This window comes from Pseudonaja textilis, chromosome 4 (genome assembly GCF_049901715.1).
Source record: "Pseudonaja textilis isolate UNSWEBS1 chromosome 4, rPseTex1.2, whole genome shotgun sequence".
NCBI lineage: Eukaryota > Metazoa > Chordata > Lepidosauria > Squamata > Elapidae > Pseudonaja > Pseudonaja textilis.
In genome coordinates, this window is record NC_141993.1 from 71,158,162 (window position 1) to 71,175,697 (window position 17,536).

Here is a 17,536-nt window from a genome sequence, read left to right on the forward strand (position 1 = left end):
GAAGTGGACTAGTTTGGACCAGTTCCTTCCTCTTAGCCCAGTTTACCTCATACATAATGCCATGTTCTATGGTAAATTAACAACCACAAGGATTTCAGAAAGACATCTGTAATGCTAATCATGGTAAAAACATAATCCTGAAAGGTATAGAAATAAGTTATCAGACAGATCTATAGAAAGAACCATCTCTGAAATGGTTCTTTCCAGTGGCCATTGCCTATGGCTTTGCTCTCTTCTCACTTTCATTGAACAATCCTCCTCCTCCTCCTCCTCCCGTCGTCTGGTTCCAATAGTCTCCCACAGCCATTATGGGAAAAATTAGAGAAGAGAGTATTATGCATTCTGCTTTGAGTATCTGAATGATATGTAGACAAACAGACAGATTTTTAGGATGCTGCCGTATTCAAAGTAATCAACAGGAATGGAAAATAAAATAATTTAAAATTCTACAGTACTGAGAAAAGATCGGCAGTATAAGTTCTGCAATGCATAAAAATGCATTTCTAACTATGAGATGGCATTTTTACTCATGAGCTTGCTTTTTTTTAATCCAATAAACTCTTCCTATGCAGAAAACATCAGTTATGAAGAACGCACTGGCATGGTGGAATAAATAAATCAAATTTAAGCCTGCTAGTTTATTTAATCTAAATTTTGCCTGGTTGGCCCAAGAGCTATATATAAGCAATCCATCTTGTGTTGATAATGGAGGATCTTGAAACCCTCCTAATGTTTGCATTATTAAATTTCATTCTAATGAGCTTTACTAATACATATTGAAGATAGTTATAAAGAGTGGAATGTGAATCTGAGAAGGTAATTTGAAAGTAACATGAGCTGAGCATTTCCATGACTCAAGGGGTATAGCTACAATTACACATATAACCAAAATTAAATTTAAATGTAATTTCTATTATCCTTACTTTGGTACTAGTGTGAATGAAGTAAAAATCTTTATACTTACCAGTGGTTTGTTTTATTATCTAATTTAGTACATTCTTTAAAGAGATCGCAGGCAGAAAAGTTTTAATATTTCATGATTTAAAATGTATTCTAAGTGTATCTAAAAGCTTGTAAATGGAAACAGATGTCTCTGTAATTGGTGCTGTCATTTCAGAACATCAGTATTTAAGCTGTGTATTTTAAGGAGGCATAGATACCAACTGAAAAGAGATATTAGATTTTAAATTTGCGGGTCATGTGGCATTTGTGCCTTTCATGCTTACTAAATCAATTGAATATTCATATAACAAATATGTTGGTATAGAAGACTAGTATTTGAAACTGTTACTCTTTAATGGATTTATTACATAGTAAGTGCTGGTCTAGAATATAACTACCTACATTATGCTTCTCTATCTTTTGACAAAGCAATATTTTAAAAAACTTAATATTTCATCAACTATAATGCTATTAGAGATTATTCTCTAAGTTCACTCATCATGCAGTGAGATAGCAATAAAAGAGAATGGCCCCTTTGAGACATTAATGCTTCAGAATAAATGATGTGCTAGAACAGAAATTTAATTAATTTACAGAGTATATTGATAGTCCCTTGTTACTGTGCTGTGTATTTTTAATCTTCTTTAACATCTGTAGTAAAGTGTTTAAAATCCTTGCAGTTGAGCAACTTGTACTTAATTAAGTAATAAGAGGAGATATTTTAAAAAGAAGATGCTGCTTTAAAAAGTGCTGTCATAACATGAATTAAATACAACTTTATAGTTTGCACTGAAAAAGAAAAAGAGGGTCTTTTCCATGAAATGATATTCTGCCTCCGTATAGAGAATTTATTTCATCCTATAGTCCAATTACACGCTGACCATACCATTCTTCATATAGTACCTTCTATGCAACACTGTGTTTTGGGACATTCTAGACAGCCCTTTATATTCCTTTCTGTTGTCTAGCAAGGCAATGGGGTAGAATAATGTATCCACATACAAATTGATCTAGCATTATTTCAAGTATTACTTTAACCATTTAAATGAATTTTAAAAATACCCACTCAACTCAATAAAAAAATTACTTTTAAACTAACTTCTTTCTGACTAAATGTCTTTTTTTGCTACCGTATTTGGAAAAAAAGTAATGGAAAGATGACTAAATTTACCTCTCTTAATTGGGAGTTTCCAGCATTTAAAGGAATTAAAGAGAAGGCTTCCTCTGTAAGGAGCTTCTGATTTGCAAAAGGCATAAATTTTGTATGGCCTTGAATATAACGTCTCCTGTACATATTAGGGAGGGAAGGAAGAAAGATATTGAATTCAGTGATCGATAGATCCGGACTTAAGTCAGAGTTATCTTGTGATCAGTCTTGAAAACATCTGCAATGCATTCTAGGAAATTTGGTGTGTTCTATCCATTCATTCTCATTTTCAGATTATATCCCATTTGGATAATACTGTGTATCAAACATATATAGCTTTTAGAGTTTCTTTGTGTTAGACAACCATGCTCTGGTAATGGAAACTTAGTCTGGAATACTCCCAGGTAGTATGTGCTGAAGTCTGCACATGGCTTGAAAAATGGTTTGGGTGCTATATTTTTTCTGAAGCTGTTTGTTTTTCACGAAAAAATATTATTACACAGATGCATGAATAGCTAAGATATTTTGTTTAGACAAAATAACAAAGATTGGGAGATTTGTTGTCCCATTAATCTAGAAACATTGCCTGTTCATCAATTACTTCAACTTCTTCAGGGACTTACAAGCTATGAAAGTGAGGGCTTCACTGGGTTTTCTTGGTATCCAGCACTTTTCTTTTTTCCTTTCCTTATTATTACATTTTAGAAGGCTCAGGCCTATTTGGAAGGATTAAGTTTTGCCCTGTCTTTGAAGAATCATTCTGGAATTACATTTACTTTTAGTTCCAAAGGCAGATGCTTTTTGGATGGATGTCCTTGGGAAAAATATTGGGAATAGGAATTCACATTTAAAAAGAGTCATTTACAAAAAAAAATACAAAAAAAATTTCATTCTGTATCTGAGATTCAGTTATAACAATGTTATGCTAAATTTATAAAAGTTTAAAAAGGCAGGTCTTTCCATCAAAGATTCAAATGACTATGTTTCTGAGTATATTACATTTTCCAGATCTGTTTATTATAGAACTAATCATCATGTCAATACATTATTTTTAGCTAAAGCTGATGAAGCATTAAAAGCAAAAGAGAGAAGCGAAGAAGAAGCAAGGAAGAAAAAAGAAGGTAATTTATCTGTGTTTCCTCTGATTTCCTCAGTTTCTATTTGTGATTTTTAGAGAGGTGTTACATTGGATGTTGGAATTAACATACAGCAATTTCATATTAAATACTATTTTAAACCTCCTACCACTCAATCAATTTGTATGATCCCACATTCTATATAATAAGATGAGGGAAATATATCTTGTAGAAAGAAATTATGTCTCTCATCATATGATGTAAAGGCTTAATTTGACTTGTCAAAGATCTACAAAATCCTTGTTGACCAGATCAGTAGGGCTGTATTTTAAGTATAGTTATTGTAAAGATTTATGTTAAAAATATTGCTATAATGACAATACTTTCTGTTTCTTTTCTAGTAATTCTAATATGGGAATCATGCTCATTTTTCAGCATTCATTCACCGAGTTAATGTTTTCACTGAACACAGATCCATGTACAGATTGATTCCCATTAGTCTATATGTGAAACTATCTGTGTTGGTTCAAAGCTCATTACTGTACATTTGCTGAGTTTGAATAGCAATTGCCATTTTAATGACTGTTTTTCCTGGTTTAGTTACTTTTGAACAACCATATAAAACACATGCTTTGAAATGTCATAAATTTATTTCTAAGATCAAGTAATTTATGAACAAATTAAAACCCCTTTTTCAATGGCTTCTTTGTGAACCAATAATTTTCTAAGTATGGATCAGTAAAAATATGTTGTACTTTGTATTTCTTTTTATCCATAAAATATTTATGACTATTTATGTCAGCAAATACTCTCTGCATGCATAAAGCTTCTATATGTATGTATCTGTCTGTAATTTTTGTGGTGGTTAACATAAATTGGCTGAGGACCTTTTCTATGCAAATCATCTTGCTTTTATTATTTGATATGTAAATTTTCCCAGTGAAGACATCTTCAATGTTAGGTCTCTTTAATGTATTAACTGCTGTTGATTTCAATTTTCAGTAGCATACCTTCTTTTCAAGGACAATTTACAACAGGTTTACAATTAGGAAGGGACTGACCAATGCCATTCCCATGCTCAAATCAGTTTCTAATGAAATTTCACTAACAGTCTTTTATATCGCTTCTATTTTATATTCATTCTGTTTTCTAATGATTTTTATTAAATGTTAAATGCATATATATATAATCTATTTTTGTATATTAAATTTCTTAATATTAATAATTGTAGCAAATATATGTTAACATAAAATTATAAAATGATATGAATTAAAATAAAAATTTATACTGCACAAATTAAAGTAAAAAATTAAGATAAACAAAAGAAAAAGAAAAAACAAAGTGAAAAGAAAAAAACAATAAACAATAAAAAACAACGAAGATATTAAACTACTCATTTTAATAGTCCATTAATTTTGAGAATTCATTTCTAATACTTTCTGTTTCCTATTTTTCATTGTTTGTTTATTTTACTTTTACCATTTCTTGTCCTTATTACAACACTGTATGTGCACATGATTTCTAAGATAGATGGCCAATAAATGTAATAAATAAATAAACTGTTAAAATCCAGATAAAAACGTATGCATAAAAAATTGAATCAATCATTTTAAAGATTCTTGCTGAACTTGACGTCTCCTTGAAGATGAGATGAGGCAAGTCAATTCTGAAGAGAGAACATTCTGTACGTTTAGAAGTGATACAGAATACCTTCTTCCATTTGTTCAGCATGAATCAGGACTTTTTGAAGAAAGATTCGTCTATTGACTGTCATGTGGAGATAATTATATGCCAGGACAACTTAGACCAAAGTCATTTAGAGCTTTAAAGAATCAATATCTTAAAATTTCATCTAATAAACTATCAGTTTAATAATAAAAACCAATTATTTCAAGAGGTCCATAGTAGTATGCGCCAGTTATTAGCTTGACTTCTGATTGCATCAGAATATGTTTCAACTGTTTAAGAATGCTATAACCAACAAACAAATAGCTATCCTTTGATCTGATTGGTGCAGGTACATTATCCATAATTGTGATTCCTTGACCTATCACCACTTGGAAATCTAGAAAAAGTTGTAATGTAGCATTTGAATAATCCATTTTATTATCTGTTATATTTGTATACTACTTTTGAGGATAACACAAGGAAGAAAGTCATAGATATATCTATAGCAAATGAAAATTAATATTTATGAATTATTTATTTTACAGTCTTTATGTAAACTATCTCAATTCCGAAGGACTATGTGATATATAACATTGAACAAAAAGAAAAACTAATAAATTCAAATTAGTAACAAAAAGAAAAGATAACCAAAAAATAAAGCCAGTTCAAGTTTATTATGATCATTGACCGATGTCTTATACAAATATAAAATTATAAAGTACCACGAAAATTAAGGACCAAAGAAGAGGTGAAATAAAAGCATAATGTGCATAAAATTTAAATACACAGACATTAAGTGAAGTCCTTAAGATAACTAAAAAGTGAACAAAAGAGTGTTAGAAAGAAACAAAATGTTAGCAATAAAGAATTAATAAAATATAATTACTGAGGTTCTAAATTAAATGTTAGTTAATACTCAGATGTATCTCTGGAGAAGGCTTTAAAGTTGGAAAAGGAGGAAGGAAAGAGAAGAGGACAAAGAAAAGAGGACAACCTGAAGCAAGATAGATGAACTTAGTTACAGTGGTAATTAGTGCACTGTTGGGAGACTTGAAAGAATAATATTCAGTGATTGCTATGGGGAAAATTTATCTTTGTGGTATCCCACAGTCACATGCGAACCACAGTGAGGAGGCAAGAAACAAAGCAATGTCCTAGTACTACCAAACAGAACTTGATGAAACATCAGAATTGGAGAACAAAATTCATGCCATCACCACTTGTCAGGAATTAGATACTCTGTTAGTATAGTGAGTTGACCAAAGGAAGACCCGGAAGCTGCTGATGTGAAGACCCGGAAGCATCTCAAAATATACAGAGGTTTTTACTCCAAGTCCAACATGCAGAGACTACACCAACTGATAAAAAGTAGGGTCTGGTGAGTGTTAAACTACTGTTCTGGATGAAACCTGGAGCATCCAGGATGTATACGTGAGATGGCACCCAAAAATGAGCTGTTAAGGGAATGCCTGAGACAGCAGCAGACATGGCAGGAAGATCAAATTGAGAGAGTGCCATGGCAGGGCAAGATCTGCATGGGATATAGCATCAACAGATAGCTGATGTGGAAGAAATGGGGAAAACTACTAGTCGCTACAAAGGGCTGGACTAAAGGTAGCACTGAGGCACTAAGCACCACAAGAACACAATAACAGTCATTAAGCACCGATCCCATAGAAATAGGGATCTACCACACTAGACAGGATCTGAGGTACAGACAATGCAAAGTAGCTTCAGAGAGAGTCCATGTGATGACCCGGAGTCTCTCAAAATAACCCCAAACCCATAACAAAGTCCGGTAATGCCTTCAACTTAACTTCACTGTTTTATTAGGCATAGTTTAACGTCACAAAACTAAATAATGAGACAAAAGGTAACCCAAAAAAAACTGCATTGACGACAGTTCCGAAGCAAGCCAAAATAATTAATCATACATTCCAGGAAGATAACTGAGGAGAGTCCATGGGAAGAACGCCAGCAAAGATAAACCTCTTTCAAAGAAAATACTAAACTTTGACTCCAGCAATTCTGACTACGCAGTTTATAAACTTATATCATAGCTCCCAGCTGCAAGCCACGAGGAGGATCATGGTAATCTCCTCCTGAGTAGACCTCGCTTTTCCCTGATCCTCTCTTCCCTGCGTGCCCTAGGATGGATGGGATGGGTCTGCATCCTCCTCTGATTGCTCAGCCAGCCTCTGCCCTTTCCCAGCCTCCTCCACCACCTCTGGAGCCACACTCCCACTCCCTGTTAGCTGTTCCTCCTCTTCCTCAAAGTCAGACTCCACCAGGGGCATGACACTATCCCCCCCACAGGGCCCCTTTCCCGGGACCAGGCGGACGAGGACATTGAAGAAACCGAGCGTGAAAGTCCTGGACCAAATGAACATCAGTGGCATCGACCCAGGTGAAGTTTTGGGGTGATGGGCGGACGACACACCTGAACCTGCAGTTTTGCGAGTAGGGTCTGACAGAAGCGCGCCCTAAATTGTACCCCCGATCTGATACCATTCAGTCTGGTAACCCATGCAACCGGAATACATGGGAGATAAACAATTGAGCCATCAGAAGACCCGCACATGGAATAAAGTGGGCCATTTTAGTCAACATATCCGCCACCACCAAAATGGTTGTGGCACCATTCGATGGTGGTAACTCAATGATGAAATCCAATGAAACTGCCCTCCATGGTCATTCTGGCGTGGGCAAGAGCTGCAAGAAACCAGGGGGCGCACCAGGAGCATACTTGGCTTGTCGACAGATCCCACAGGACGCCACATATCCTGACACATCATGTTTAAGTTTCGGCCACCAAAATGTCCTAGAGATGAGGTGCAGTGTTTTGAACACCCCAAAGTGTTCTGCTGCCGGACTATCATGACAATGATATAAAATAAGCCCTCGAAGAGGACCTCCAGGCACGTAAATGCGATCACGGAACCGCAACAGGTCCCCAATATACACCCAAGGAGTCTCTTGTCTCCCATTCTCATCCAATTCTCAACATCGAGCTGCCACAAATGGGTCCTGCTGCTGCGCTCCTGAATCCTCACTCGAAGGCCCACAGGTTCCTTGGTGGCCGCAAACCGCTCCAACGGAATCATTGTCTGGGGCAAGATTTTATCCTCCCTTCGGGTATACTTAGGCTTCCGAGATAGGGTGTCGGCACGTTGATTCCCTCCACTCAGAACATAGGTCACCCAGAAATCAAATTGAGCAAAGAATAAGGACCATCTCACCTGATGCTGGTTCAATGTCCGAGCTGTATGTATGTGTTCCAAATTGCAATGATCCGTCCGAACCTCGATTTGGTGAAGAGCCCCCTCCAGGTGGTGCTGCCATGTCTCAAAAGCAACCTTAACTGCCAGTAGCTCCTTGTTCCAAATCATATAGTTGCACTCTGGAGCCGACAACTTCCAGGAATAATAAGTGCACAGAAACAAGATGCCTGCGGGAGCATAGGCTGGAGGAGCACCGCATCAACAGCCACATCGGAAGCATCTGTTTCCACCATAAACGGCTGGCCTGAATCAGAGTGTTTGAAAATAGGCTCGGAAGCAAAAGCAACCTTCAATGGCTCAAAAGCTGACTGCTCCTCAGTACCCCAATGGAACTTCTCCCCCTTCTTGAGCAGATTAGAAAGGGAAGCAGTCAAGGCAGCAAAGCAGGGAATAAATCTGCGGTAGTAGTTCGCAAACACCAACAGTTGTTGCACATCCTTAACCCACTGTGGAGGTTCCCACGCCTGCAATGATTGTATTTTTTCCAGGTCCATTTCCACCCCAGCAGGTGAAATACGATGTCCCAAGAAGTCAATCATGTTTTGTGCAAACTGACACTTCTCATGCTTAGCAAACAGGTGGTTATCACGCAAACGTTGCAACACCAGCTACAGATGTTACCAGTGTTCCCGCAGGGAGTCCGAGTAAATTTAAATGTCATCTAAATAAATGACCATGAATTGATCCAACAAATCACGGAAAATGTTGTGCATGAAATGCATGATATACATAGCTGGGGCATTGGTTAATCCAAAAGGCTTTATGGTATACTCGAAATGACCGTACCTCATCCGGAAAGCTGTTTTCCACTCGTCCCCTGCATGAATGCGATCCAGATTGTAGGCCCTACGCAAGTCATACTTCGTGAAAATCTTAGCTTGATGAAGCCGCTCAGTCAGTTCAGGGATGAGGGGAAGTGGTACCTATTCCTCACTGTAATTGCATTCAACTTGCGGTAATCACAACACAAACGTAGCTCCCCCAATTTCTTTTTTACAAAAAGCATTGGTGCAGCCAATGGGGAGGTAGAAGGCCGGATAAACCCTTTCCGGAGGTTCTTGTCAATAAAATTCCGCAACACAGCCACCTCTGATTCTGACAGGGAATCTATACAACCCATCAGCAATTTTGCATTGGGCAACAAGTCGATTGGACAGTCATACGCCCAATGCGGAGGCAACCAATCTGCCTCCTTCTCCCCAAACACATCAGCAAAGTCCACCAACTCCTCAGGTAGATCCTGGTCCACGGGCGTAGCCATACTCCCTGCACAGGAGCGCAAGCAATGGTTGGCACACTTCCTATCAAGGAACTGCACAGCTCCAGATGACCAGACAGACTGTGGATCATGGGCCTGTAACCACTCCAAACCCAGTACCACCAGAAAATGAGACACTGCGGCAACATAGAACACGGCTTCCTCCACATGCTGCTCAATACGCATGCAAAGGAATTTGGTTGCAGCAACCACAGGTCCTGAACAAAGGGACTGACCATCAATCGTCTCCACCATTACTGGCGGGGATACCTGTTGCTGAGGGATGAACCACTGCTTGACAAAATGAGCATCCATGAAATTGGCTGTGGCCCCTGAGTTGACCAAAGCTTGGCTCTCCACCGCTCCCACACCAGGCACGAACACACTTGCTGGCAGCACAAGATGCTTCACCAATAACAACTGTGGTGGAGATGCTGAAGATGTCAAAGGTGGCGAGGATGACAAGGTTGGTGAAGATGGCGGGCTTAAAGACTTTACACCTCGACCTCCAGACCCCCTTAGGCTGAGCGATACTTGTTTCCTGCCAGTGCAGGAGTCGCTGCTGTGGATGTCTTAACAGGACACTTGGTCTCAAAATGGCCTCAATTACCACAATAGAGGTATAAACCATCACGACGATGTCTATCCTTTTTCTACTTGGGTCAGGCAAGGGCGGGCAACCCCTGTTAGGAATGTAAGTCACCTAACAGTTATTTGGGTTGGAAATATATAAACTAGGTTAGACATTTTAATACTATGCCTTTAGAAGAACACTAAATCTGTAATTGGGTGTGGTTCCGCAAATGGCCATAAGATGGAGCCAGAAACCTGGGTTGTTTAGTCTCAGAAGAGAGTCTCAGTGAAGTGAGTGGGTCTCCGTTTCCTTCTGTTGGAGAGAGTTGCCGTTCCTCCATTTTTCCCTATTGACTGTTATTCTTGGATTTGATGTAAATCTATTACTGAACTGTTTTTTGATACTGGACTTTGATATTTTGGATTATCCCTGAACTGAACACTGACTGCCTTACCTGTGAATGACTTGGACTGCTTGTTTGGATTGTGCTTAAACATTTATTGGAAGTAAAAACCTACATTTACTGTACAGTGTATCTGTGTGCTGTGTGTGTTATTCTTCACTTCTGTCACTACGTGTCCCTGTATGCGCTCATTCTCCTAATAGGGAATTACTTCAACAACCCCCAATTGCATGGGCTCCTCCAAAGGCACTTCCACCAAGGGCGCCATCTTTATGGAAACAGATACGGTCTCTGTCTGTCGTCGCACCCATCGCTGCTGAAGCCTAGCATCAATACAAAGACACAGATGCATGAGCTCCTGAAGGGTGCGAGGGCATTCAGTGCGCGCCAACTCATCCAGGAGCTCTGATGACAAACCCTCCTGGAACTGGTCTAATGGTGCTGCCTCATTCCATTGTACATCCTGAGCAACCACCTAGCAACTAGGAGTATAATCCATGAGTGAGCCACGCCCCTGTTTCAACTCTCTCAAACATCTGTTTGCTGTTTGGCTTCAAACAGGGTCCTCAAACATGGCCTGAAACTGACAGCAAAACTCAGCGTAATTGTCCAAGACCTGGTTGGGCTGGGTCAACAGAGGTGTCGCCCAACGTGCTGCAGAGCCTGACAACAAACTAATCATAAACCCTACCTTATCCCGGTCAGTGGGAAAGTCCTCAGGCCAAAGGCTCATGTAAAGCTGGCACTGCCCAAAAAATGCTGGAAATTGGGCCAGCGAACCATCAAATTTATCTGGCACTGCCACTGGGCATTTTCAGCATGGCCAGGCAGCTTGCATTTGTGCCACCTGTGTAGTCAAAAGAGCCACTTGCTGGCTTAATTGAGTGTTGTCAGCTCTGAGCTGATCCATGGTCACCCCACAAAAAGCAAAAATAAGTTGAAGGGGTGGTTGGAGTCAAAATGTGATGACCTGTAGTCTCTCAAAATAACCCCAAACCCAAAACATATATTAAAGTCCGGTAATGCCTTTGATTTAACTTCACTGTTTTATTAGGCACAGTTTAAACTCACAAAAGTAAATAATGAGGCAAAAGGAAACCAAAAACAAACCGCATTGACGACAGTTCCAAAGCAAGCCAAAATGATTAATCATACATTCCAGGAAGATAACCGAAGACAGTCCTTGGGAAGAATGCCAGCAAAGATAAACCTCTTTCAAAGAAAACACTAAACTTTGACTCCAGCAATTCTGACTATGCAGTTACAAACTTATATACATAGCTCCCAGCTGCAAGCCACAAGGAGGATCAATCCTCCTGAGTAGACCTCGCTTTTCCCTGATCCTCTCCTCCCTGCGTGCTCTAGGATGGACAGGGGATGAGCCTGGATCCTCCTCTGATTGCTCAGCCGGCCTCTGCCCTTCCCCAGCCTTGTCCACCACCTCCGGAGCCACACTCCCAACTCCCTGTTGGCTGTTCCTCCTCTTCCTCAGAGTCAGTCTCCACCAGGGGCATGTCAATCCAAGACATAGTGTTGTGGTGCATGATGCAGGCAGGAATCGGATACATTGAACGGCACAGCCAAATAGCTGGCATAATGAACATCTGCAAGTATATAGGCTAGATCCTCCCAAGTCCAGATGGGAGATTCCATAGAAGGTTGTGGAAGGTAACAAGGCTAAGATCCTGTGGGATTTCCAGATCCAGATGGGGAGGTAGATAATGACCAATCAACTAGACATAATGATAGTAGACATGGACCAGAAGACAGCAGTAGTGATAGCTGTAGTGGTGTCAAGAGACAGGAATGTTCTGTATGAGAAGCTGGAGAAGTACCAGACCTGAAAGAGGAATAGATAGAATGTGGAAAGTAAAGCCCAAAGTGGTCCCAGTGATGGTAGGAGCATATGGGGTTGTGATTCCTAACTTGGGAAAGTGGTTCCAACAGATGTCCGGAACAACATCAAACCTATGTCCTGTGCTAGAAACAGCTTAGATATTATACAGAACCCTCAAGCTCTTCCTCTGTAGAGGACTCAAGATTGAGAAAAATACTGCCCATAGGGTTGAGAAGGTAATCTTTTGCTCTTGAATTAGATCCAGAAGACTATTAACTATTAACTTTAATGTAGGTGCAATGTTACACAGTTTGGGCTACATGATCTCCAAGGGCAATCTCAAATAGAGCATATTGCAACAGTCCAATTGACTGGTGAGGCATGGGTTACTGAGGTCCGGGCATTTTAACAGAATGATATGAAGGCAGGTCCCAAATGACTGAGTCAAGGAGTTTTGAAAGCAGAAGAAAAAGTATGGATATCTTTTGGTTCAAGGAAGGGAAATGATTAAGCAGGAGATACCCATTCCTACTCTTCGTTGTTGTGTGGTAACATGGCCAGACAGGGATACATTTGTACTTGGGGGGGAAAAATAGCAAAATTTCACCAACTTCTGCTGTTTTTAAAGTTTTAAACATCATAATCAATGTCCATACACTTTTCCAAATTAACAGCAATAAATACAAATGATCTCAGTTAAGCTGTGTGCACAATAGAAATACACGATAGATTTTTGTATGTATTTATGCTATCACTGCAGTGGTGAGATTCACATTTTTTTACTACCAGTTCTGTGGGCATGGCTTGGTGGGCCTGGCAGTTGCCAGTTATCTGAAATACTCAAAATTTCCGCTACCAGTTCTCCAGAACTGATCAGAACCTGCTGAATACCACCTCTGTATCAGTGATATGCTATCTGTATCAAAACTTTCAGGTTTCGGTGTAATTAATTTGAATAATTTAAATTCAGTTTAACCTCAAAATAGCTTAGATATGAATTTTTACCTATAAATCTGGGAAAAAGAAGTTAGACATAACAACCTGATGTCAGCTTTTATTAAGGTATAAAAATTAAACTCTCAGGAAAACATGAAATGTGCATGTTGTTTTGGTTCTAAAAAAATTACAGAGTAACTTTTTAAATATCAGATCTTTATTTAATAGTTTGTATGGTTACTAAATCCAACATAAAACAAAAACAGTTTTTTAATAATTGAAATTACTAATCTCTCTTACCTGGAGATAGTTCAGTTTAAAATAGATGTAATAAAATTTTTCTAATCTTAAATTTTGAAAGAAGTATATTTCAACATATATGGGGAACTAAAAGCTTTTGGTTTTTTGGTGTGCTAAACAAGAGCTGAGTTATAAATAAGCATATTGTTTTTCATTTCATGAAGACAGGTAATTCTTTCATTTGCCTCTTGATACCATTGATTTAACATTACTTTTATTGTAATTTTATGTCAAATCGGGTGTGTAGTTAGATGTAAAATGCTACATTTAATTGCTCAAAAATCAAATTATTTTACCTCCAAGCTACCAGTAGACACCCCACCCCACCCTTTGCTGGTTTGTTGTTACATATAGTGCATTTTCTTCTCATAAATACAAATGGAGGACAAATTAGAATCTACATATAGTTGACCTAAGTTACAGATTAGAGATTTGGAGGTTGTTCTATTTTAAATGTTTTAAATTACCATAGCCTCTCTAATCAGCAGAAGGAACCTCATTCTCCTTTCTCTTTTTATATTTTGTTGGTTTGTAGCAGCTCTAATATAAGTTTGATAGAATAATTGTCTTTTCGTTTTCACTGACCCCAATTTAATTTGCTGCATGAAATCTATCAGTAAAATGTAATATTTACAAAATATTTTATATAATACAAATTATTTTAATTTATATCTAACTGAAAAAATAGCATTAAACTCTTACTTATGTGACAGTGTCAGATTTCATGACAGTTTTATTGGTAACCCTGTTTTTTTTTTAAAAAAAAAAAACAGATCAGGTTAGTCAAATTCAAAGTATGCAGTCATGATAGCAGTAATATAAGTAAGGTGAATATAATATAAATACTGAGGGGAATAATTTTGTTTTTTTTGCATTCATATTCATTCATATTAAGTATTTCGGAGAAATGAATGAATGGGAATGGAGCCTCATTAGAGTGGTTAGAGTGCAGTACTGCAAGCTACTCCTACTGCAATTTGGCAGATTGAATCCCACTAGGCTTAAGGTTGACTCAGCCTTCCATCCTTCTGAGGTGGGTAAAATGAGGACCCAGATTGTTGGGAGCAATATGCTGATCCTTTAAACCATTTTGAGACAGCTATAAAGCGGTATATAAGTCTAAGTGCTATTGCTATTTTGAATTACTGTTATGATATAAGTAAGCAGTTGATTTTAGTGTATGCTTCATAATGCAATTAAATGATATCTTGATTAAAACTGAATTTCCCGTGAAAAAAATTCAGTTGAACTAGACGATAATTAAAATACTTGAAAGTTCTCTTTTGGTACTTGAAATGAATAGCTTTATGAAAGTTATATAAGAATTTGGAATATAGAGTTAGTACACTTGTTAAACTCATCTCAAATATCAAAGATAAATAAATGACCTGTTCTTCTAAATTTAATAAAACAATACTTAAACAGGTTCCCCAGTGTTTTAATTTTTCAGCTTGCATTTTGTTTTTCATATGTTGAATTGATTAGTTATGCTAGTTAGTAAGTTGTAGAATATTTTATATACACTGGGGAAATAAATTTGGCAGAAAATCAGCATGAGTAAATTTAATTATTGCTCAGAGACCTTTCCCTTTCCTAGCTTAGTGATCCTGAAACTCCCCTTGTTTCACTGAAATCTGTGTGGATGCTAAGCTTCACCTCCCAATTTGTTTCTCCACACAATGATAAGCCAAGCAATTACTGCTTTATTGATCTTTTATCATGGCAAATTTAAAGCTGATTTTTCTATGAAAAGGCATGGTGAATAAATGTCTCCTCTCAGTTTCGTACAAGAGAACTATCTGGCAAAATCTAATATTCTGAGGTCAACCTCTGAAAGGGATAATACGATGTCTTGGCCACAAATTAAGAGAAGAAATCAAGGCTACAAATGTGATTGAATATATATATGAAGGCAGCTTAATCTGTTCCATTTATATGAACAATTCACAAAGCACATAGTTGGAGAACATCATATTGTATACGCTTAGAAATGAACCCCACATAAATGAGCATGGACAATGAGGATGATTTAACTCAGGGGTGTCAAACTTGATTTCATTTCCACACCAGATCTCGGAGGGGTGGGGATTGCCATGGTGGGTGTGACATGGGACTCATATTGGGGGCACCTGTGGTGGCCAAGTGCTAAGGAAGGACTTCCCTGAGACCCTCATTCACTCTCATAAACTAATTTCCTTCCTTCCTTCCTTCCTTCCCCTCTTTTCTTATTTTTCCTTCCTTGGTCTCTTCCCATCTTCCCTTCTTTTTTCTTTTGATCTTTTCTCTTTCCCTTTTTCCTTTCCTGTCCCTTCTTGCATGCTCAAATTCAAAAAGGGAAACATTTCTCCTTTTGTTTTGTTTGTAATTTGTTTTGATAGCTCTTTGCAAGCGAAAATGGAGCCCAGGGGCTGTGTGCAGTTCCCCCACACCCCATTTTGGGCCTGGACGGTCTCCTGCAGCTCTCTGCAAGTGCCATTCAGTTTTTGTTAGCAGAGGTACTGTGGGCCGGTCCTTTGCTATTTCCAGGCTGGCCCCATGGGCCAGATCTAAGTATCCCACAGGCCTTGAGTTTGACACCCCACCCCTGATTTAACTAAATTGTTCGTCAGAGGAGACAGTAGTTTTCTGATAAGAACTAATATTGTATTATTCTTTCACACTTGAAATAAAAATAATGTTTACTATATGAACTTGGATATTAATATAAACAATCTAATATGTAATCTATTTGTTTTCTGTCTGAAACATGTGATGTTTCTAGTAATTATCAGTATTCATGGACTTTTATTATTTTCTTCTAATTCTTCAAGAAGTAGAATAATTTTAGGTTCATTTTACAAATAAGAATTGGAGTTTTATTTGTCTTGAATTTCAAGTGCAAGTTAGGATTTATAAATAATCTCATTCATAATACATAAATATTATTTTAAAAAGAATCCCTCACAAGATTTTTGTATTACCAAGAAGAAAAATTCTAGCACAACCTTCTTCCTGACATCTAATTTTCTATGCATACAGATTTAGATTAATGGATCTAAAATATGAAAATAATATGAAAATAAAGATCAAAAGAATTTGATCTTAAAAAGAATTGTTCTTTCATTTAATTTTTCCTTTAAATTTAACTAAAACTATAAATCAAATTTCATGTAATAGGAAATCAAATAGGAAATTTTCAAACATTCCAGGTATTAGTTGTACAATGCTGGTTCCTGCCTTTAAAATAAATATAATACTTAAGTCAAAAATGAGTAATCTTCTTACTGGTAATAACATAATGGTAATCCCATTAGGGTCAAGATCTCTCAGATTTAGTCCTAAAACAGGTGATATCTGAGATAAGATCTTTTTCTGACAATATGTTATCCTGCAGGAGAGACTGCAGTAATGCCGAGACTTAGTTTTTAATTGTCAGTTGAGAGCTGCTATAAAAGAATACAAGACCATTCATCTAGACTTCAGGTTTAAATACTCCTCCTATCAATCTTGCCTCCTATAAAGTCAAGACTAGAATGGAAAATCTTTAGACTTTGTAAACTACATTGATTTTTCTTCAACGGTATGAAGTGCTAAATCTCCAAGTGGGAAAGAAGCACCTTATGGCATGAGTAAGTCTGTTCTAATATCAGGAAATTACATCATCCATAATTACTAAATTTAATTTCAGGAAATCACAAATATTTCTTTTCAATCCATCATTCATGTATTTTATATATCACTTACAAGAACAATAATGCTGCTTCCCTAGAGGTAGAAATATGGCTCAGATCAGGAGATATTCTGCTATGGACTAATACTAAAGCTTTCTATCACATTTATTACTAAAATTATATTTTAGAAAAACATATCCAGAACAGATTTGTATAAGAATTTAATCAACCTATTATAAAAATGTAGATGAACAATTCAAATTTGTTGTAATTTCAAAAATAATTTTGACTATACAATATTTAAAACATGGTTCATTCAGTATAATGTATATACCCTTAGCAACTATCATTGCTTAGATAGTGAATAGGACTAGCCTAGTCATTTGGATTGGAAAGCCATTAGAATACCGCGGCTGTAAGATAGACTGATGTAGAGAAATGCACAATTAGAAAGCAATGACAAA

The 17,536-nt window shown here is 37.4% G+C and overlaps 1 protein-coding gene across 2 annotated transcripts in view; it reads left to right on the plus strand.

Moving 5' to 3' along the window:
- RSRC1 (arginine and serine rich coiled-coil 1) overlaps positions 1 to 17,536 on the plus strand; it is a 148,714-nt gene that overhangs the window by 107,493 nt on the left and 23,685 nt on the right. For both annotated transcript variants that reach the window (XM_026705857.2, XM_026705858.2), the window contains exon 7: positions 3,145 to 3,210. In XM_026705857.2, coding sequence (XP_026561642.1) covers positions 3,145 to 3,210 — 66 coding nt within the window. The remainder of the gene's footprint in view (positions 1 to 3,144; positions 3,211 to 17,536) is intronic.